Source organism: Equus przewalskii, chromosome 32 (genome assembly GCF_037783145.1).
Source record: "Equus przewalskii isolate Varuska chromosome 32, EquPr2, whole genome shotgun sequence".
In the NCBI taxonomy this organism is placed as follows: Eukaryota; Metazoa; Chordata; class Mammalia; order Perissodactyla; family Equidae; genus Equus; species Equus przewalskii.
Window position 1 is genome coordinate 8,989,618 of NC_091862.1, and position 22,529 is coordinate 9,012,146.

The following is a 22,529-nucleotide window of genomic DNA, read 5'->3' on the forward strand; positions in this document are numbered from 1 at the left end:
CTGAAAATGACCTAAGAGAACTGTGAACGCTATGCTGAACTTGAGGCTGAGCCATAATTTAACTGTCAAAAAATGACCAAGCTTCATAAATATAAAGAAAATCTAATAAAAATGAGGCATGAATCAGGTTTTATTTCATGGCTATCTCTAGTTTGGGCTCCATGGCTTAAGAAAAGCCAATAGGACTAGATTTTTAGAAAATTATATTATTGTTAAAATACATATGATCCTATTGAGAGCTAAAACGAAGAGCTTGGCAAAAGCAGATTAAGTGCCTGCTGAGTCCCTGGGCTGGCTGGAAGCTGAGCTGAGCCATGGTCTTTGTCCTGACCCCCAGTGCCTGGCTCTGCGCACACCAGAATATCCCAGATCCAGTCACAGCAAAAAGCTAGAAAAACTTCAGAAAAGAAGCGTGCAGGAAAGCCAAGTAATAGGATGCCAATATGTGAAGGGACTTGGGACATCTATTCCCTGAGGACAAAATGAAAGGATGTGGGTTTACATCTCAAAGGGAGGGACTTTACACTTAAACACAAAGAACAACTTTCTGACTAGAAGACCTGAGATGAGCTACGCAAAGAGGAAGCCAAAACTTCTGCCCTGGAATTTCCTTTTTGCTTAGTCCTGTGATTTTCTGAGTCCTAAGAGTTTCCCTATTTGGACAATTGACAGGTCTGAGAATCACTGAAGTCCTGCCCCCCTCCAGGACTCCCTGGCAGGTTCTTCCTCCTCCTCATGTGTCTTCACCCATATGGTCCCCATATGGTCTCAGCCTGGTACCATCATCTTATCAGTGCCTCCCAGGCTCCCCACCCTGCCTGTTCTATATCACAGTGCTGCTTATTTTTCAAAGAATTCGTGTTTAACTTACAGGGTGAATTCTCATCCCCTCACAACTCATATGTTGAAGTCTTAACCCCCAGTTACCAAAGACTGTGACTGTATTTGAAGATCAGGCCTTTGAAGAGGTGATTAAGTTAATGGGGCCATTAGGGTGCGCCCTAATCCAATATGGCTGCTGACCTTATAGGGAGAGGCAATTTGGACGCATAACGAGACACCAAGGATGTGCGCCCACAGAGGGAAGAAAAGCCAAAGCGAGAGGCCTCGGGAGAAATCAAATCTGCTGACATCTTGATCTTGGACTTCTAGCCTCCAGAACTGTGAGAAAATAAATTTCCATTGTTTAGGTCGCCCAATTTGTGGTATTTTGTTACAGCAGCACCAGAGACTAATACAGATTATATGCATTATTTTTTGCTTACTTGTTTATTGTCTTTCCCTCCCATTAGAATATAATCTTCATGAAGGCAAGCCCTTGTCTGTCTTTTTTTTTCTTTCTTTCTTTTGTCCTTGTCTGTCTTACTCCCCACTGTATCTTAAGCACCTAGACCTGTGCCTGGGAAACCACAGGCACTGAATGAATGAATTAAATAATGAAAGTCCGATTGAAGCAAAGATAATGAGGTCAAGATAGGTCTTAGCCAGCAAGAGGCCTTCTGGAATTTGAACTGAAACTACTGTTTCCAGCAGAATGAAAGAATGGATTTTTCCTCTGGTTTCAGATAAAACACTGGAAGAACATGAGGTGCTACCAGTCAAAGCATTAGAGCGAGTCCTTGGGGCCTTACACTAGAAGCTGATGCTAATGTCTGCATCCTGAGGACAAATCCCTTCCCTTGAATGAAGATTCTAGATCTCAGAACACTTCTATTGTTTCACAGAATTATCATATATTAACCATTCCTCAGAACAATAGCATAGTATATTTTCCAAGCCTCACAAAAAGGTATGGATGTTGATTACTTATTGATAATTTCTCATAAATTATTCTCATTATTTTTACTAATGATGAAACGTAATTTTTTTCCCAGAGCACTGTAATCAAGTCTCTGCATTCTGCATACAGATGTTTTTAGTTTTTTGTTTTAAGTTCTGCTTTATATCATATGCTGCAAACGGGTTTGTTTAGCAATTTCTTCCAGTTCTTTTTTATCATAATGTTTGACAAATGTAGCATTGTGTACTATGGCAGAGGGCTGTTTGGCAACCAGGGTCTACCAAGGCTCCTGCAGAGAAGGGTTCAATGATCTTACGGTACATGAAACCAACAAATATGAGATGGGGTGTGATCGTCTCTGACTCTGATTTTCACGGTTTCTGCAACATGTGCTTACTCAGAAAGGTCACATGCACACACGCACACACGTTTCTATCAAAGAAAGCATAAGAAATTAATTACTTAAGAAATGCAAGAAAATTACTTGTTCTAAAACTACTATCATTCAGAAAACCTTATCAGGAAGATTACAAAAATAAATAAAATGGTCATTTAAAACACAATATATAGGATTCAAATGTAAGGCACAGTACATCTGTCAGGAAAGGGTTTATGCATACCTGCGAATGTTGAGATGCGTGTCTTCAGGGGTAGACAACCTCCAAAATAAACACCTTTTCCTATTTTGCACATTCTCTAGGTGTACTACCTTCTTGACTGTTTTATTGTCAATGTCTTCCAAAGTCTGATCCTTGGCCTTCTGCTCTTATTTCTCCTAATTCTTGCTCACTCTCTACTTCTGTTCTCACCCTACAGCATGACTCCTAAATCCACGTATACCTCTTACTTCTCTCTTCCGGAGTTCACTGTCTCATCTCCAATCACCTCTAAGACATCTCCATGACACTGCTTCACGGCCATCTCAAGTCCACCATATTTGAACAAGAACATATCACCTTTCCTTGAAAGCCAGTTTCCTTTTCTGGTTGTTTTGTTCCTCCACTCCCTTTACACATAAAACGGAATTTGAAAACTGCCTACATCCATGAAATCTGATCTGAGAAGCAGATTATAATCATTGGTTTCAACATACTCACCTTCCTCTCAACTATACCAGACTGATGTATTTAGAAAACATGCTTCATGAAAAAAACCACAGCTCCTTGCCATATTGCCTTTGGGTTATTACCCAACCACATTCTGAAATAACTGCATTCATTATTTTTTCACCATTAATTACATATGTTCAAGAAACACACAAGAAATGTCAACACTTCTCTCAACAAGCAAAACAATATGACCAGACAACATCAACATCCAAATGATAAAACATACATATGTACAAATATGGAGCAGAGATGGAAGGCAGGTTGTCTAACATATCACAAAATATCCCACGGTTAGAAGAAAAGAAAGAAGGACTTGATGCTGCATTTTAGCCAATAAAAGCCACTGTTTGGTGGCTCCCATTCATTTATGCCATCCACAGGTAAGAGAGCTGTAAATATCCTCATCAGGCCAGGACTGCCATCTCGACCACCATATTTGCCTGTTAATAGTGCAACAGTATCCCCAGATGTAGACACAGACACTTCCCCACGCCAGAACACGAAAGAACAGTGAGAAATGAACAACAGTGGCTGCAGTCTGGTCCATTAAGTGCAGAGCAGATTGACCAAAACTGTGGCATGTGTGTTAGTTTAGCGATGGGAACTAAACGAAGGTTTGTGAGCACATGTGTGTGACAGAAGCACAACCCTCTTGCGAGATGGTGCTTCAGTGAAGACATGAACCGAATGAGCAAATAGTACCTGTGACGGTTTCATTAAATGATCCTGGACCCTTAATGGGAAAACCATCAATCTTGATCCATTCACCTCCTAAATTAGGAAAACGCAACTTGATAGTTAGAAAGGAGGACCACTGGATTTTCCACATTTCAGTGCATCCCTAACATATACTTAAAACGTCTTTTCAACAGTCTTCAAAAGGATCTACTCAGGCTATCTTAGGTGACTAGGCTTTATGGACAATACATATTTTGGGTCTTTTGTACATGGTTTACACTAGTGAGTACTCAAAAAAGGACAAAGTGCTAATAACCTACATTAAAATTACTTTAAAAGAAGGGATAAATCTCTCCTACTTTTCAATCTTTCAGCTTGCTATGCAAGTCTAAAACTTTCTTGTTCAGGCACTCTTTAATGCTGCTAGATTTGTATTGACCTGAAGAAGCAAGGAGAGATGTTTCTCCCAATCTAAGTCATGAAAACACAGCCTCCAATTCTAGGTAAGACTTACCAGGTGGGCTTTCAGCTCTGTAAACTGGACGGCTCACTCCATTGTGGTTTTCTGCAGTAACCAGCACAAAGTACACTACCCCCGGCTCTGAAACATATGGTTTATATCAAGCCACCGTTTCAAATCTCCGAGAATGACAGTTTGATTCAACCATGTTCCTTATACCAGTTATAACCAAATATGAAAATCTGAATTAAGCGACAAGTCTAACTATAGCTTTCTCTTTTTTTAATCAAAATCACTAACATTCCTCTCATGTCACTAAAATGCGCTTGATCAAAAGAACACAAAATTTACTTAGTACAAAGTATTATGGCACGTGCAATAAACCTGGATTCAAGAGTAGTCAACAAAAAATGCTTTTGAGGTTTTTAAAGTGAAATCAATGTAGGAAATAGGAAGGCACTATGCACTAAACAGGTGTTTTAACCTACTGTAACTAGAAATAATATTTTCCCATGGACGGTCCAAGTGGAAATCTCCAAAAATATTAAGAAAGTGTCAAAATAACTGATAAAGGTAGCACATGGGAAATCTTCATGAAATGTTCTACTTTTCACAACAAAATATTCCCTTTACTATGCCTGCATATTGTCTTTGACTATTTCAACAAAATTCTAGAAAAATAGCTCCTAGAATCTTGGAAAAGCTAATCTTGAAATAACTGGGCTTCACTTTTTGATTCAAGGTCAAGGTCAAGGTCAAGTAGCAGCAGTCTCTTTGACTGAGCTCCTGAAGTTGTTGGGATGCAAGAGGAAACCAAGATGCCATGTTACAAAGTGAGTGTACCCTGAACTTGCAGCTTCCAAAAGCAAAACTCTAGTAGTGCTGCTTTTCCTCAAAATGAATTATTATCTCACGAAAGGTAAAGTAAAGGTGTCGATTCCTTGAAGAGATGAAAGTCTGAGGGCATTTCAGGGGACGAAGGGTTGGAGAGGTTAGAGTTAGTTCTGTCAAAGGCAATAACTGTAATTACATTTCTCCAAGTGAGGAGCATTCCTTTAACAAAACTTCAGTTCTCAAGCCAGAGGCCCAAGAACAGCGACACAGCCGATACCATCTGGGACGCCTGCTGTGCTCAAAGCTGATATCACTTCTGTCTGACTAGGGCAGGGCCTGGTGGCATTCAGGGTCTGGCATGACCTGCCGACTAATGGGGAAATGCTCTAGATCCAGACAGAATGCAAAATCATGCTTGGCCAGGCACTTTCTCTCTTCGTTCTGAGTTTATTCATATTTCAAAGAAATTTAATCCACATGTCTCTGATTCCCGCTCATTAACTCATCAGAAAGTTGCTTGGGAGACACTATTTGTTTTTCAGTGAGGTCTAGGGCTCTCTTTCTCCATGTTTTTCTTCTCTGCAGTAACAACCCAAGGTTTGAACAAGCAAATATGACCTTGCCCATGCCTTTGGTACAATGGAATCTCCACTTAACCTCACAGTCAGACTTTGCGGGGCCACACTGATGTGGAAGAGATTCAGAGAAATGTATGTTTAGCTGGAACCATGAGGAAGGGAATCTGGCCCCCTTTATCTCCCTTCTATACACTTTCTGCTCCGTTACCCAGAAAGTCAAACATTACAGTGCAGGGTGTGGAAAGGAATAAGTGTGGCTGACTGACGCCAAGAATCTGAGGAGCCATGAGTTGATTTTGATGCACTAAAGGAAGACAGCAAAATGGTAACCTGGCTCAGGGAGACCTAGATGTGACAGAGGCTGACTTCTGCTACTTCTTTATGATCCATCTTAAGGTTGGACCATGAGATGATTGCAGAATAAATGGCGTTTCAGGCTACTGGGATCAAAAAAGCAGAAGAGAGAAGATCCTTAGGAAGCAGCTCAAAGCCTGAATTAAAACCCCTACATCTGCACTTATAAAACAATCTATTAGGAAAAATTTCAAATACTCCAAACTTCCAGAGTCAAATTTAATGGGGAAAAATGTTACATCTTTGAACCAGATGTGGCTAAGCAGGACATATCACACACACCTTTACAAGAACATAGTCCTTGAGTAATCTCCAATTATAAAATGGGTTATAAATTAGAAATGAAAATTAGGCTATAAAGTTGTCCAGTAGTCAAGCTTTTACGAGACAAAAGACGATCAACATATTTCCCAAAAGCACATTCTGAAACTAAAAATTGTTTCCTATATCAATTTGGAGAGATATCCGGGAATATTGGAGTTCAAATGCATGATGGGGAAGCCCAGGAGAGGGAGGAAGGCTGCTAAGCAACAGCCTCATGACCTTGGCTACCTGTTCCCAAAGAACCACTAGGTACCTTGAGCCTGGCCACGCTTTGTCTCACAAATAGTCATCCTAAGAATGAAACTGAGAATATTGGTGTACAGTTAGTTCTGACGGGGAACAAGACCAGAGTGTCACTTACCCACGTCCTCAATAAGGAAGGAGTGTGTCTCCGCATTCACCTTGATGTATTTAAGACTTTTCAGTGACTTCCCATAGGCAATGTTGTAATGCTCCACGGGTCTACTGGTAGCATCTTTGGGTGGGTCCCATGTGACTTTCAGGCCCATTTTAGTGGACAGCAGTTTCACGTGCCTTGGCTTCAGTGGGTGGTCAGCTATGCAAACAGCGCAACTATGAACTTATGGGAACGGCAGATGGGGAAAACGAATTTTTTTCCATTGTTCTCTGATATGGTTAGCAAAAGAACAAATGACTTTTAATCTGTCTGATCCCCAAGACTTTAAGTACAGTCATGTTTGGACATTGTTACAGGATGACAGCAAAAGAAACATACCAAACCCACAAGCTTTTATGTATTCTGGATAACTATGGGTGGTAAATTTAAACCAAAGTGAAACAAATCAAAGTTTATGCATTCTCTGGCTTGATTATGTTACCTTGCTAGTGCAAGAATAACTTATTAGTAATTTGACATATTCTCCAGAAGCATTCATATACTAAATAAGCGCTTAGTATTTTGCTCAGTGAAGTTGGACAATCTTTAAAACACAATGAGACGAATAACATAAAACTCTCATGATCAGGAAGAACAGCCACTGAATCCAAAGCATTCATTTCCACAAAGAAAACAAACCAAGATCATCAACACCTTAAAAGGGAGGTAAACCTCTGGTTGATCTGCATATAGCTGATTTAAACGTTTCCATATTTTGTCCCAGAAGAAGAAAAACAAGTTATTAAGAAGCACAGTTACATTTTTATCTTCAGTTACGAGGCTCCAAAAAAGTATTCTTGATTTTCAAAAATAACCAAAATGAAACATAACATTTTGTCAAACAAAATCTCTCAGCTCACGAGGTAACTGATACTGCAATGTAATACAATATAAATATATGTTAAATATTCACACAACAGTCAAATGCATTTGAGGCAAACTTGGATCTGAAACTGATTATTCAATGATGCAAGGCACTCTCACGAAAGAGAAAAGTAACCTAAAAAACCCCCAAAACCTTAAAACTTAATAACAGTATGAAAAATGAATTTGGAATTTCATGGAAGAAGAAAGAGAAGGAAGAGTGTTTCGTGATGACATATAGATTGGTTAGTACGTGATTTTAATACCGAACGAAAATTCTGAACAGAATAAGTACAGACGATTCTAACAGACATCACTTATTCCTCCCAAAGTTGCCCCACTGCCTCTGGAGTAAAATGATTTAGCAAAGGAGGGAACTCCTGGAACTCTGCTTAGAGAAACTCAACGAATGAAAAAAAAAGAGCATGAAGACAACAACTTTCAAGCATTAGCAATGAACGCCCACATGGAGACAAAAGCACCATGTTGGACCAGAGGCACAGACCGAAATCCACAAAGCCTTCCATCCTCAGCCTCAGAGGAGAGGTTCCTGTGATCTCGCGATGCGAGAAATCACAGACAAGGAACCCAGTGCTCTCCAGGAAGTTGTGGGCTAGGGAGACCATAAAGACAGCAATGACTTTCCCAGCCTTCCCAATGAGCAATCATGGCTGCTCTTCAATAATTCCCATCTGCCCTTCCTCGCCAATGAGAAACTTCTCAGGATTTTCTTTGCCAGAAGACTGAGGTTCCCTTCCCTCAGTTTCCTTTATTTCTCCTGAGGCTTCACTACAAAAAGCTCTCCTTCTCTGCCATCTGTTTGACAAGCTTTTGTCAGCTGCGATCCCTATTTCGGGCAACAGCAGAAATCATTGCCAGAATCCGATATTTCACTCTGACCAAACGGCGGTGGATGAAAAGCAAGGTCTCGAAACTGCAAAGGGAAGTTTGTGGTTGGATGATTCTCCCAAGGAAGAAAACAAAAGAATGATTGAATATGCGAATAACACTTTTCTTTACAGTTGAATTCCAAATCTCCCTCAAGAAAAGTTAGATCCTGGACAGACAGACTGAAACGCGAGTCCTGCGAAACCCAAACACCGTCCCATTTTCTGCCAGGCACTGGTGAATTCAACTAGGACACAACTGCCTAGGCCTGAAAATGATTTACTGATGTGAAAAGAGGAACAACTCATAAATGTACTCATTGTTCTTCCCTGCTCTGCCTTGCATCTATCCTTGGACACACATGGAATAATTCCCAACTCACATGAGAATCCACATCCAAATGGTTGCATGAGCCCAGAATAAGAGGAGAAACTCAGAACCTTCAAGGAGCTCTAATCAGATGAACAAAGTAAAGAAGGGCAAGGGGCAAGTGCCCTTGGTTGCCCAAACCTAGTGAATGCCGTTGCCTTCTGCTTATGCAATCGGTTTCCCAGCGTGTCCATGCATGGGTTTGTTTGTTCTCCGCTTGCCAATGAGCAAGTACCGTCACACAATGTGTCTCAACTCCATAATTGCCTGTGTCAGCATTTGTATGTTAAGGAAAAGGCCATATCGTGTAGATCTACTCTAAAATATATAAAAATGCAAGGGTGAAATAGACAGGAAAAGGGGGCTTATTGAATCTACCCTCTTCCCCCTCTGCTCTAAACACTTAAACTTAAGTTGCATGATGCTCATAACATACACAAGCTGGGAGGTGTTATTCACTCCCTCTCCACATTATTCACTCCCACTTCCTCCAGATGAGGAAAACAAGGCCTGGAGCAGAGAGGTTAGGAGAAGTGCCCAGAGTCACACAGCTGCAGCAGGACTGGAGGCAAATGCAAACCCCACTTTGTCCAACTCTAAAACCCAGCTCTTCCCACAGCGTACAGAGCCTCAGGGTCCATCCCTGTTCATAAATGACCCTTGACCACATCCATTGAAAACTAATTAATTTAGGAGCCACCACTCTCCTAAAACAAATTATGAGCCCTCCATGGCTGTGTTTACTGTTTCCGCCAGATCTACCCCCAATTCCCACGCCATTCTCCTCTCTGGGGGCCACTCCTGCCCCCACCCAGTCGCATCACCTCGTGCTGGTGTCCTCATCCTCCCCGCTCTCTGGAAGGAAGGATAAGTGAATGACGTGTTCTCTCAGGGATATTTGCATTCTTACAACAAAACCTTAGACCAGAGGAATGACTTTCCAATAGAGACATTTTCAGCCTTAGAGTTACCTCATGGAGATCGTTTTTGAACACAAAGGCCTTTTGGGCACCATGAAATCATACCTTCAAGGCAGTCTCAGGGTCAATCTCCTTGTAAGATCAGTCCTGAATTCAAGGTTCCCCAAAGGCCTTAGGCCAATATATGACAAGCCCCTCCTCCCACCCAACCCCCCAACACACACAAATTGGGCCAGTTAAACAGAACACTACAGTGACTTGATTAGGAGATATTTAAAACTGATGCCGTTTTTGATGCTTCCTAGTGAACATCATCCAGGCTTCGCTCAGAAAGAATTGGATGCAAAGAACAGGAAGCCTGAAGGAAAGGCAATCTTGGCTGTCATTCCAGCCCCACCCCGACCCCTCAGTGCCTGAGCTCCGAGTGAATTCAGGAAACCAGCATTTAAGCAACAGCTGCTCCAGGCAGACACATGTCGGTGTGCACAAACTCGCATTACTTGACCAAAAGCCGGTTCTTGGGTCTAGAAACATGCCCGTTTGTTCTATTCCTGATCATTGCTTTGTAGGTCTTGTGACTTCATTCTTTAAATGAGAAGCGAAAGCATCAAGAGCGTGAAATTCATTTCAGCCTCTGCAGACTGCATTCTGGGTTTTCTGTAGGCTAAAGATGAAGTATGACAAAGTGGTTTTTAATTTATTTCTAAGTGTTCTTAACTTAGGACAGACCATCCTCTCTGCTGGATAAACGAAACACGTAATCTTCTGTAATAGTTTCAGTATTTTCATCTAATAAGGATGATACTGGGGACATTCTTTAAAGCTAATTAGTCCATGAACTGCCTCTCTAAAGACGAAAAGGACAAACCCAAAGTCAATACAACAGGAATGATACAGCCTAACAGAGGGAATACCGGGATGTAAACGCACAGAGCATGCATGACAGGTTATGACCGCAACAAGCTGTTTTTTCATCTCCACAGGATGCAAAACGAGCCTAAGCTGCAGCCTACGGGACTTCAGTTTAAGCAAAAAGAATTTCCTGTCTGTGTCCTTCCCCATTTCTCCCCATTCAATGCTATCTTTGGATGGAGACAGATGGTAAGGTGCTCCAGACACAGAAGGAAGCCAGCAGAGTCTGCTATGACTCAAAGTCATTCCATAGTTCATACCAGTAAACTTTATCCAGATTCAAGAATGTTTTGCCAGGTACTGAGTGGCAAAATATTTTGGTGACCTTTCAGATACCTGGCAACTGCCAGGCTAGACATTTTCACAGCATGGCTCCCATGAGACCTCTATTGGTCTGTCTGGGAATGGAAAATAAGGGCCCAGTCAGTACCTAGAGTTGTTCCTTTGGTCTAGCTCCAAGTTCCAGGTCTTTCCAAGAGAGTTCTAGGAGGCCAGTTTGGTTCAAGGGTCCAAGTATGGATTCATGTCGGCTCAAGGATGGATACCGAGATTCCAACAGTTCTGCGATGTCTGTCCTTGGAGGGTCTTCAGCTTCTGCAGAGTGGCCTCAAGGGATCCTCCAGGGCTGATGAATGTCCTGGGGAAGCCTGAATCCAGAGCCAGGTCCCCAGAGCCAGCCTGGCCTGGCCAACATGTGTGGAGCCCGCTCATCATCATGGACAAGGGTACCACACCTCACCTGCCTCTTCCCCACCTTCCACTCTGTCATCTTTCTTGGCCCTGGGCGCCAGCCACAAACTCAGTGCTCACTTAAATGGCTAACAGATTGAAGAAAAATATGTGAGGAGGGTTTAGACAAATGAGGTCCACCAAGATCTCGAACCCAAACACCTCCAAGGACCAGGAAGATCAAGCAAATAAGTGAAGACATATTAACGAGTGCACATTCCATCTAAAGGCACAATTTAGTTTTAGGCACCTGTTGACAAAAAGGAATTCAGGCCCCATATTGTCTGACATTCTGGGGGGAGGGGAGGTTCTAAAAAGCTAGAGATCCTGATTTTTGTGTGCAATCTCCCAATTTTATACCAGTTGGTAATGCAACTTTTTAAAAACACTGTGTGAGGAAACACACACCACCACCCCCAACTAGCTGGATTCAGTCCATTGGTGGCCAGTCGGTGACTTCTACTTTAACTCCAGGAGAAACCCTTCAGTTGCTGATCTGGACAACTTCCCAATGTCCTATTTCAGCTCTAAGACTCCTGTGGGAGTCTGGGTCCAGAGAGAAGTTCTGCAGGTCCAGATGGATGCTCAAGTCTGGAGAAGAAGTGGAACAAGAGTTACCCCAGGCGCTGAAGGCGCCAGGTATAGATCTGTGCAAGGACTCATATCCCACCTCTAGATCTCTCTCCCTCCCCGAGAGACCTAAAGGCTCTGAATAAACTGGCCTGGGCTCCAAAGAAGTCAGGAAGATGCATCCCAGGATGCCTTTGTGGAGGGATGTGTGTGATGCTACACAGGCTTCAACGGCTAGCAAAACTGATGACGTCCACACATCTCACTCTGGCCTAACGATTCCAGACCAACAGTCCCCACTGCCTGCTTGACAGTCTCATGTGAGTTCCACACTAGCTCACTGCTCGCGATCTTGGTTCAAATATCACCACCCACCCTTAAGCACGCAGGCATACCCACAATGGACGAAAATAAATATGTTCCTAGAAAGGGAATTCTGTCAAAGGATATTTCTCAGAAGAAAAGTAAGGCAAGTTCAGAATCAGTTAATAAAATGAATCAATGGTAAAAGTAATCCAAAAATGACACAATTCATGGGGAAATCATGCTTAGAAGACGGTGACTCAAGATAATAACTGAATCTTTCTGGATCCAAAGTGTTGCTTCTGCTTGTTTGTTTTACTTTTTAAAAATAACATAGAGTTACTTCATTACATTCTCCAGATAGGCAAAAAGGGAAAGGACGATGGATGGATGGTTGATGTAAGAGAGAGGGGTTATAAGAGCACCATTAATCCAGGAAGAAACAAAGAAAGAAATGCCTCCTCTTTGGCACGATTCCTTCATGTTTGCTCCATTATAACTTTTGAAGTTGACTGATTTAGCCAAACATGCTATACCACTGAAAGCGTTGGCACATAGTCAGAATCCAATAAATATTAGATGAATGAATGCATACTTTGTTTGACTTACCATCTAGAAACAAAGCAGCAGCTTATAAACGTGCTTCAATCTTGTAACTTCTGTGATTGCACTGAACAGAGCTGTCGTTCACATCATCACTGTGCACAGGGAAGCTAAAACCCAGAGCTGGGGTAGGAAAATCCACTAAGAAAATGTTGGCTACGTAGAACCAAATGTTTTCTGAGGCCCTAACCAAGGCAACAGTTGCAAGAAAAATAAATATTACTTCTTGGATTTTTATACTGTGTACTTGCTGAAGAAAATTACTTAAGTAATTAAATATCAGTTTGATTTGATTTGAAAATGAAATTTGAGACATAGATTTGGATCTCAAAATTCATGGTCAAGAAAAACTAGAAGGACTTACAACTAGGATATACAACTATGCACTGGGGCTTTGGGGAGAAAAAAAAAAGGAAGACTGGCAACAGATGTTAGCTCAGGGCCAATCTTCCTTACTAAAAAGCATAGCCTATAAACAAAAAAACAAACAAAAAATGCATGGTTATCCTGTGCTACACAATTCATAGATTCTTAGAACTCAAGTGCTATATCTTAAATAGCAAATGGGATCTACTTGGGCAAGCAATAAGGAAGGGCCTATGTGCTTCTACTGAGCTATAGATAACAAATCACATAGCAATTTTATTTCACCTCACTAAATGTATGAAGCAGCTTTTCCTGAATTGGAAGCATGGGGCACAGAAGTGCTCATTCGGAACATCTGAGCTCAAAACTAATTTGAGAAAATAGACAAAGGAGTCAGAAATCACACTATCAGTTTTATTACTGATAAGGCTGAGTTGGAGAAGGTGGAGCTCATGTGACCCCCATCATGCTTCCTGTCCCCCCTCCTCTCTCCAATTCTGGACCCTTGAGTGAACACAGAAGGGAGAGCTGAGCCTGCAGCACAGGCTGGGTGGGGTGAGAGCCTGGGTCTAGTGCCCTCCCACATGGAAGCAGAAGCGGAGTCCAGTGCAAGAGGAGACTTGCATACCTGTGTCTTTTAATCCATTGATCCCACTGGGTAGAGAAGTAGACCAATGGAGACTGGGCTTTTTCATTCACCCCTCTGGTACAGCTTGCCTCGTGGAGGTGAGGGAGTATGGGATGAGGCCAGAGGCCAGAAGTGAAACATGAGAAGAAAGTGGAAGTCCCCTTAATGTCCCCAGCAGGTTGTTCCCTGACCCCATTGGACTTGACCAACAACCGAGGTCAAGCTATGGCTGCCTCTTCAGGGTGAGGATCAGGACCATTGCCCCACCTTCAGGAACCTCCTCCAGGACACTCATTGGCCCACCTGTATCCTCCTGGGGTTAAGGTAGGGATTCCCCACCCAGCTCCATAAGGCTCTGAAATGAGGAAAGCTCATTCTTGAGCCAACTCAAAGCCATGTTGGCCACCAGGCTGAAAACCCACTCCTGGCCTGTCCTATTCCAGTCCCAGATTTTGCCCCACTCACACTGTCCAAAATAGCCCACCAGAGTTTAAGCAATGAGATGAAATGACAACGTGAAGACACTCCGATAATACACCACCAGCAATATAAAAATGTCCAATGTCAGTACAGGTCCCTCCCATTACAGAATTCCTAGGGAAAATTTAAAGTTGAAGAGTGAAGCCCTCTTGGTTTAATAGCTTAAGATCTAACAAAATGAAAGCCCTCCTTCCTTTCCTCTCTTCCTTCTTATCCTGTTTAGCCTCAGCTAGAGCAGATTCACTCAAACGCCCAGACGGGGTCAGGGTTCCCTCAGCAACTGCAGTCTCTGCCATCTTTCACTGGGATAGGTGTAGATTCTTCAAGATTCCCTGAAGTAAAAATAATTGAACGCACAGTCTCCCAGAGCCTAAATTCTTAGAGTCCTAAGACCCTAAAATCTCCATAAGGCAGAGAATCCAAAATGTGCTATGCAAAGGACACATTATTTTGTCTACCCCGTGAAGCCTCCTCCAATTCTTCCAGTAGCCTCTGATCATATGACCCTGGCCAGACCAGGAGACTTCACTGGAATTGTTTTAACTGGAGCTGGACCCTGGGCACTGCCTTTGCTTTCCAGTTTTGAGGCTGTGATGGGTGAATCCTGGAAGTGCTGGTGACCAGCTCTTGTTGTCACACGGAGAAGAGAGGAGAGAGGGAGAGAGAGTCTGGGGGCAGTGAGAGACCTGGTTTTAGGCATCCCCAGGGCGAGCTCAGTTCCTGTCCTTCCCAATGTACGGCTGCACAAGCCAATGAATTCTGGGATTTAAATTAGTTCAAGTTGGGATTTTGCCACTTGTAGTCAGACCCTGATGGATTAAGAGACTATTAATCAAGATCTTCTATGAAAGTCAAAAATAACTTTTTGAAGCTCCCCCAGCAGCCAGTACATTTGGTCACAAAAGGCTGCCAGTGCAGACACGCCCAAAAAAATTAAGGCAAATACCAGCCGAGGAATGGCTGCCATTCCCAGCTGAGCGCTCCGTGCAGCCCACCCAGTCTGGCAGTCGATGCTGAGCAGCAAGAACGGACAACGTTGGTTCAGAAGAAAACCCCCAAAAGAATGTTAAGGGCTTTTGAAATAAACCAGTGCCTTAAAACCCCAAAAATGCTAAAATTACTTCTTAAGTATACCAAGGATCGCTCTTTAATGCAACAAAACCTTCATGTTTATGTAAGTCTGCCTGCTTCATCTTTGTTTGAAATTCAAGTTTTACTTTCCACTGGAAACCGCCAAATATTTCCCAGACTCTGAAATGAAGAAAACACAGATCTCAGTGTAACCACGGGTGTCTGACCAAAAATCCAGTCGATAAGCCAGAAAAGGTTAGGATGTGCTAAAATCGCAGGAGAGCTTGGGAGCAGGAATCAAGGTGATATACAACTTTGAGACTATGATTCCAAGGAAAGGTGGGAAAATGCAGCTATTGTCCCTAAGACACCAGACAGCACAGGAATATAGAGAAATGTAGAAACACCCAGACGGTTGGCAACATGTGGGCAAAACACTGAGTTTTAAATAATTTTTCAAATGGATGTTGGAATTGTATTTGCAAATAATTACAACCTTGCCTCCAGAAAAACAAAAGACGAAGAAAGTACGGATTGTTTCGCAACTGTGTAAAGTAAAACTGATACATACTAGTAAAATTTACAGATGGTTGCTTGCATTTTCCACCTGGAAGGCTGGGTTGGGTGGACACAGTCTGAGTATTAAAATAATGGCCTGGCTGCTCTTCTGACATTTCACAATATGCACGGGGTTCAATAAATGTGTTTTCCACCATTGGCATATTTCTCCAGGAATAATTGTACAAAAAGTGAAACCAAAGTCTAGGTATCTGAAGTCTTTAAACTTAAAAAACATTCCAGGGAGTGAAAGAGCTTTGCAAACAGAAACTCTGACCCCACCACAGGGAAGCCACACAGTGCTGTCCTCACAGTAGAAACTCCAAGGCAAGCAGATGTCCCCGTCCCTCGGGAGAGCGAGGACAGACAGGACTCCCCAGACTTGACCCCTGGTTCCCATTCCTCAAAACGCAGCCAGCTTCCCAATGTCATAGTGACTTACTGGATTCTATCCCCAAGTCCAAAGGGTCCTGTCATATTTACCTGGTGAGGGTACACACGAGTAGAGTGAGATGCTAGAAGACTTGAAATGCCCCAGGATGCTCTTGTGTGTGGCTGGAGCACCTGTCACTCTCAGCGAATCTGCCCTCAGCGTTTCCCAAAGAACAGAGGGGCCAGCTGGACCTCTGGGCTCCCAGTGTGCTCCTGCTCACCTCACCTTCGTCCTCAGCTAAACCTGAGTTCCCTGCGGTTGTCCCCAGCCCTTCCAGCATTTTCCAGTATTTTCATAACAACAAAGCATCATTTTATTCAGACTAAAAGGCCAAAATCGCAGGCATACATGCCAATGTGCTTATAAGGGCGCTAGATGGTCAGTGAACACAATTGTGAATCACATTTTTTCTCCATCAGCTCAAAGAAGCCAACGGTGAAGCCATCCAAATCTCAAAACTCGAGCCACTGGCTAATCTTTAAGTAGAGTTTGACTGAGTTCATTTCTATCCTCTTCAGATTGTCAGCACCACCTACACCCTCATCCGTCTCTGGGCGAATATTCTCCACCTTGGGTGAGTTTTAGGCAGCCACGTGTCATGAAAAGAGGTGACTCTCATACTTGGCTTCAGCAAACGGTTCCCCCTGGGTGCTGCACATAAACTGGTCATACCCAAGGCCACCTGCTTCCAGCTGGCACATGGGACCTTCCCAAGGAAAGAGCCCCGTGCTTCATGGGCAGTGATTTCTCTCCCTTGCCCCCGTCCCCTCAGAAGCTGGTCCCAATCTCCTGCCTAAGGCCACTTGCATTCTCAACGCAGCCACAATTCTGTGATGCTGGTAAACAAAGGCTGTCACTCAAATGCTCTCGCATCACTTCAAGGATTAACAGCTCCCTCTGGACAAATTTACCTAGAAGGTTCTAGATTCTAGGTTGTTTATTTATGTTTGGGAGGAAACTGGAGTGAAGAGAGAAAGACAGAATATTTGTTAATATAGTTTACCTCACAGTATTCTCTTCATTGTCTTCCTTCTTTCCCCACTCCCCCCTCCCCAACTTGCGAAAGATTGGCAAAAGTGGACAATAAAATGAAGCAGCAAGGAATACTGTTTCAAAACAAACACCAAGTGGCAAAACTAAAATCAAGTTCTCAAGCCCAAAGGACACCCTTAAAATGAATCTGCCTTCTCCCTCAAGGTGTTTGCCGAGGCATTTTAAGTTGAATTTTTATTAATCCCACTCAAGTCAAGTTTCCCAGCTAATTTACAACGGTTCAACAGCTTGCATTCAATTTAGAACCGCCGTGGCAGAGACTGTGGGTTGGGGACCCAAGAGCCATTCCCAGCTCTTCTTCCTCCCTTGTTTTCTTCTACAATGGAGGCTGGCACACTAAATATTCATGACCCTTCAACATCCCTTGTAGCTAGGGGTGGTCATGTGGTCAATTCTAGCCAATGAGACATATAAGTAAGTTACTGCTGCCACTTCCAGGAAAGCATTATAAAGGGGTCAGGATCCACTGTCATGTGCTTTTGTATTTTTGTATCCTCCTCCTTTCCCCTCCCCCCCCCCCACCTGCCCCCTCTGCTCGGGGATGTCAACACCATATCTAGAGATACGGCAGCCATCTTGGAACATGAAGCAACAAGGCTGAGAATGATGACCTGGCCAGGGATGGCAGAGGGGAAAAATAAAAAGATCATGGGTCCCTGATAGGCAATCTGCTCTTGGCCAAGTTCATGGGTAAGTGAGATGAACAATTCCCTTACCTGTTCAGCCATCATTCATCAGACACTGTGTTATTAGCAGCCCCATCCCTTGTTACCTGATATCATCACTTCTAGATCCATAAAATCAAGTCACTTTTTCTCTTGATTTCTAAATGAGAGTTGCTTTGTTTTAACTTGAATTTCTTTCCGTTTGTTGTTCTTACGGGATCCGCTCTGGGAATTTAATTTTGACAATGTCAATGCTTTATTTGTCAGAATGCCATAGACTTGAGTAAGTACATCTGTCTAGAAAATGATGCAGCCAGAAATTACAGTGAACTTAACCAGCAGAGCTGGCAGAATTTGATCATTAGAACTTGAGGTTTTAAAGCTCTTGGCCATTTTATTCGGGAACCTATGTAAGCAAAAGCTACTATTTACTGTTCCAGAGAAAAAACAAGAATTTTTCCCCATCTAAACCACTTTCCAGAATGGTTTAGGGAAATGGAATTGGAAGGATTCCATAGATATATTTATTTATAACAACAATAAGAAAACAAGGAACCCTACAGCGAAAATGCTTAAGGACGGGAAGGGAATACAGGATTTATGGCTGCTGTTGACCAGCATCAGAGACCCTACGAAAAACCAGTACTTTCCAGGTTTTTGTGGGATCTCTTGCACATTCTTCAAATTCAATTCGCAACTGAGAAATAGTTTCTTAAAGAATTACCATTGTTTGCTGGCCCAGCTTAAACTCAGCCTACTATAAACTGCTTGACATGCCAGCCAAAAAAACTCCCTGAAAATTCATTCTTTTTCCCAAAATGTGAAAGTCATTGTCTAGCTATGTTAAATACTTGGGCATTACTGTCGCTGAAATCACCATTCATCTTACTCAGAAAGCTCCCGGAAAAATACCCTTAGAAGCCAGGCCAAGGAAATGTTGTGGGAGGTAGGTATCAAACAGAGTAAATGAGACAGACACAACCAGAAGCCAGCCACTACATGGACCCACCAACAAGCCAGACTGCTAATGATAACCACTTTTTAAAACATTTTTTAATATTTAATATTTCAGATAATCACTTAATGGTTATAAATGGGCATTGGCAAATAACCTTTCAACGAAGAGAAAAAAATGCACAACACACCTAATAAGCAAAGAATTTAAGTTTTGCCATGGGGCCATTTGTGATAAAGAAAATATAGAGAGACATAAAGAAGAAGAAAGGAACAAAGATTTCTTGTATACCTACTAAGTGTCAGCCATCATTTACTTCTGCAACAGATATTTATTGAGTACCTACTATGCATCAGATTCCGAGCTAGGCATTGGGGATCTAGAGGTGATTAAAAAGAGTTCTACATCATCATAACTACTAGCCCTCGAATCTCCCTAACAACCCTGAGAACTGTGCTTTGGTATCCCCACTTTTATAAATGAGGAAAGTGAGTCTTAGAGAATTAAGTGACTCACCAAGGGCTCACAGCTAGTAAGTGACATTGGTCCAACTCAGACCTTCCTAAACCATAGACCATGCTCTTTCTACTAAACTTTGTTCCCTCTCTGCTGTAATCATAACTGAAGGGGATAGATGTGGGCCTGGAGAGGTATCAGAACCAAAGGTAGAAAACTGAAAGTCATCAGTGGAAGCTGAATCCACAAGGATGCATGAGCTCATTGCACTGAATGAGTTCTTGTCAATGTCAAGAAGACTCCATGTTGCCACATCCTCATCTCTTGGTCCTCGACTTTCTTTATTTCCACATCAGCTGAGTGCTTCTCCTCAGGGAAGCACCTCTTCTTCTGTCTTCCTTGACCCCAGAGTCTCCTCCTTCCAGAACACCATACTCCCTGGTTTGTCTTCCATATCATTGGTCTCCTTTGCCAGCTCCTCCCCGTTTGCCAGAACTCCAAAGGTTTATTTGTTTCGGAGCCCAGCCTCCAGCCCTCTCTCTTCCCTGCGTGCACTCCCTCTGTCTTCTTTCCCTCAGTTACCACATCTAGTCCTAGGATTGCAGATATCACCATATGCTGCTGGCTCCCCAATTCATAACTCCAGCCCTGGCCTTTCCTCTGAGCTCCAGCGGGTCCCACTGTCTCCATGACATCTCCAGCGGGACCCAAAGAACACAGGTGTCTGAAGGATGCCTGGAGAGAAGACATTTTAAATATAAAATATTAGTGATAAAGAGGAGAGCCAGGAAACAAGCGGCATCAGGGAACACACGAGTAGAGAGATTTTCAGGAAGAAGGCAATGTCCATCGGGGTCAAGTCAAGCAAAAGCCCATTTTTATTTGCTTGTAATTAGGAGACGTCCACTCCCATTCAAGGCCCCCAAACAAAGCAAACAGGTCAGCAAAGTTTCTCTCTGCAATTATCAAACTTAATCAGTTCCTTTTCTACAGCTACTCTTACAGGATTGACATAAGGATAAAATACGAAAGGAAATCGCAAAGCACTCAACGAATGTGAGATACAGGAGGAGGAGGAGGAGCCACAGAAGGGGTGTGGCTAACACCCTAACACCCAACAGAAATGACCCGGCAGGATGCCCAAACCTGGGCTCTCATCCAGTTCTCCCTCCTGACACAGCAGGAGGGGGCTTTCGGTCCTCATTTTCCTCAGTCTTGGGAAATATACTGTAAATGAGAATTTTTAAATCTTGAGAGTTGAAAAGAAGCCTAGGTAATCAGGCCCAACTTCCCCTCTTCAATCTGCCTATCACCTGTGTGTCTAAAATGGTCTTCAGGACTTTCCATGACTAAGTAGTTCTACCAGAAACCAACACATTTCCCCACCTTCAGAGGTAAACTTCTATAAATGTGTCATGCAACTGGGTGATGGTGGAGTTACCAAGCCAGGCGCTGCCCTGGGAATACAAGTGAATTAATTCACAGATACCTAAGAAAGGCAATGGTCTTCAGTCCCCTGAGGGAAGCACTATGTTGACACATGGAAAGAAGAGTAAGGGTACTGCACATTTCACATCAACTGAGTCCTACCAATAATAAACATCGTCAGGGCTCAGAAGGGTGAGGAAAGGAAGTCTTCCTCTGGCTAGGATGATCAGAGCACAAAGAATGGCACGGTAGGATTCATGGAGGGCCTTTGCTAGAGATTTCTGCCATGTGTGGAAGCATTGGCCACGGCTTTCCACGGCTTGAATTCTAAGAGGCCATTTGATCAAGCCCTCTCTGCAACTCTACCCCAGCCTACCGTTCACCCCTCAGAATGCTCTGAACAGCTTCCTGTAATGAAAGCTCATTACAATTTCAGAGCATCAGTGGACCCTATGGAACTCATCCCAGAGACCCCAAGTCAAAACGTTTAGGTTCTATAAGAGAGACATGCAATCTGGTCAGACCATAGCCAGTGTCTTCTCTCCCAGACCTCTTTCTCCCTAGGTGTTAGAAGTATCAAAATGTCGTCATTTACACTGAAATCAGATCAGCCTGTAAAATAGGACCAGCCCAGGTCACAGGAGGTCAAGCAGCTTAGAATTCCCTGCCCCTCTTTTCTCTTCCCTTTGACTACGGTTTGCTTGGACATCTGTAGATACATATGTGGATTCTGAAAGTCATTAACCACAAGGAGATGCTTCAATTCTCCCAGTCTATCAGGAAGTAATAAAGGGACATTGCTGAGTGGGGTAGAAAATGGTATTAGAAACAGAGCAGGGCCAGGCCATGCGCTACAGCAGACAGAGAACATGGTGGCTTTCCATAACCCAAAGGATGTCAAAGAGAGTCTGACAGTCTGTGGAAGAGCAAGCCTGCTTTATCCCATCACTGGAAGTCCAGACGAGACAATACAATCTAGATAAAAGAAGGAAGGGGGTGCATCCCAGCTTTCACTGACTAGGGAAAAAACATAGATTGGGTCAACATCAAAGTCACTCGCCAGGCAAAGTCCTCAAACAAATGTGGTGATTTCTCTCACTGATCTCACAGTTCTATGCGCATCAGAGTAAAAACATTCAGAATTTAACACCATCTCTGGCACGTAGAAGTTAATTAGAAAGTACTAGATGATCCTGTATGGCTACACTTTTCACATTCGATGCCATTATTTATTGCAATATCAATCCCAAATTCCTTATTGTTAAGTCTTTGTAGCCTGTGCCTTAGATCCCAAAGGTCTCAGTTAACTACTTACTTTATGAATGAAGGACCTAGCTGGGCTTGAGCTATGAATTAGGCCCGCTGAAAATGCCTAGGTCTTTGGGCTGACAGTTCAGCACACACAATGCAACGCGGTGACTCACATCTTCCCACGCCTCAACTACGGCCCAGTGTTGGAAGCTGCACGAATTCCTTCACCTACTGAAAAGGAATCGTGTTGGTAGGCATACCATATATTGTGGGTTGAATTGTGTCCCCTAAAAAGATGTGTTGAGTCCTAACTCCCGGGACCTGTGAACGTGATGTGGAAATAGGGTCTTTGCAGATGTATCAAGCTCAGATGAGGTCATGCTTGATTAGGGTCAGCCTTAACCCAATATGACCAGTATCCTTATAAGAAGACACACAGGGAGAATATCACATGACAACAGAGACAGAGACTGGAGTGACGTGTCTATAAGCCAAGGAACACCAAGGATTGCC

At 43.0% G+C, this 22,529-nt stretch overlaps 1 protein-coding gene and 1 long non-coding RNA gene across 3 annotated transcripts in view; one reads left to right on the forward strand and one right to left on the reverse strand.

The window, feature by feature from the left end:
* The window catches only part of FNDC1 (fibronectin type III domain containing 1), a 96,816-nt gene that overhangs the window by 64,970 nt on the left and 9,317 nt on the right, over positions 1 to 22,529 (reverse strand). The window contains exons 2-4 of one of the 2 annotated variants that reach the window (XM_070603289.1): positions 6,479 to 6,697; positions 4,082 to 4,168; positions 3,592 to 3,660 (exon numbers count right to left, since the gene is read on the reverse strand). In XM_070603289.1, coding sequence (XP_070459390.1) covers positions 3,592 to 3,660; positions 4,082 to 4,168; positions 6,479 to 6,697 — 375 coding nt within the window. The remainder of the gene's footprint in view (positions 1 to 3,591; positions 3,661 to 4,081; positions 4,169 to 6,478; positions 6,698 to 22,529) is intronic. The other variant, XM_070603288.1, reaches the window with a different exon arrangement.
* LOC139080829 (uncharacterized) lies at positions 1,732 to 20,585 on the forward strand. Its single transcript, XR_011535650.1, has 4 exons — positions 1,732 to 1,789; positions 4,770 to 4,860; positions 16,628 to 16,782; positions 20,331 to 20,585. It is a non-coding gene; the product is annotated as an uncharacterized lncRNA (long non-coding RNA).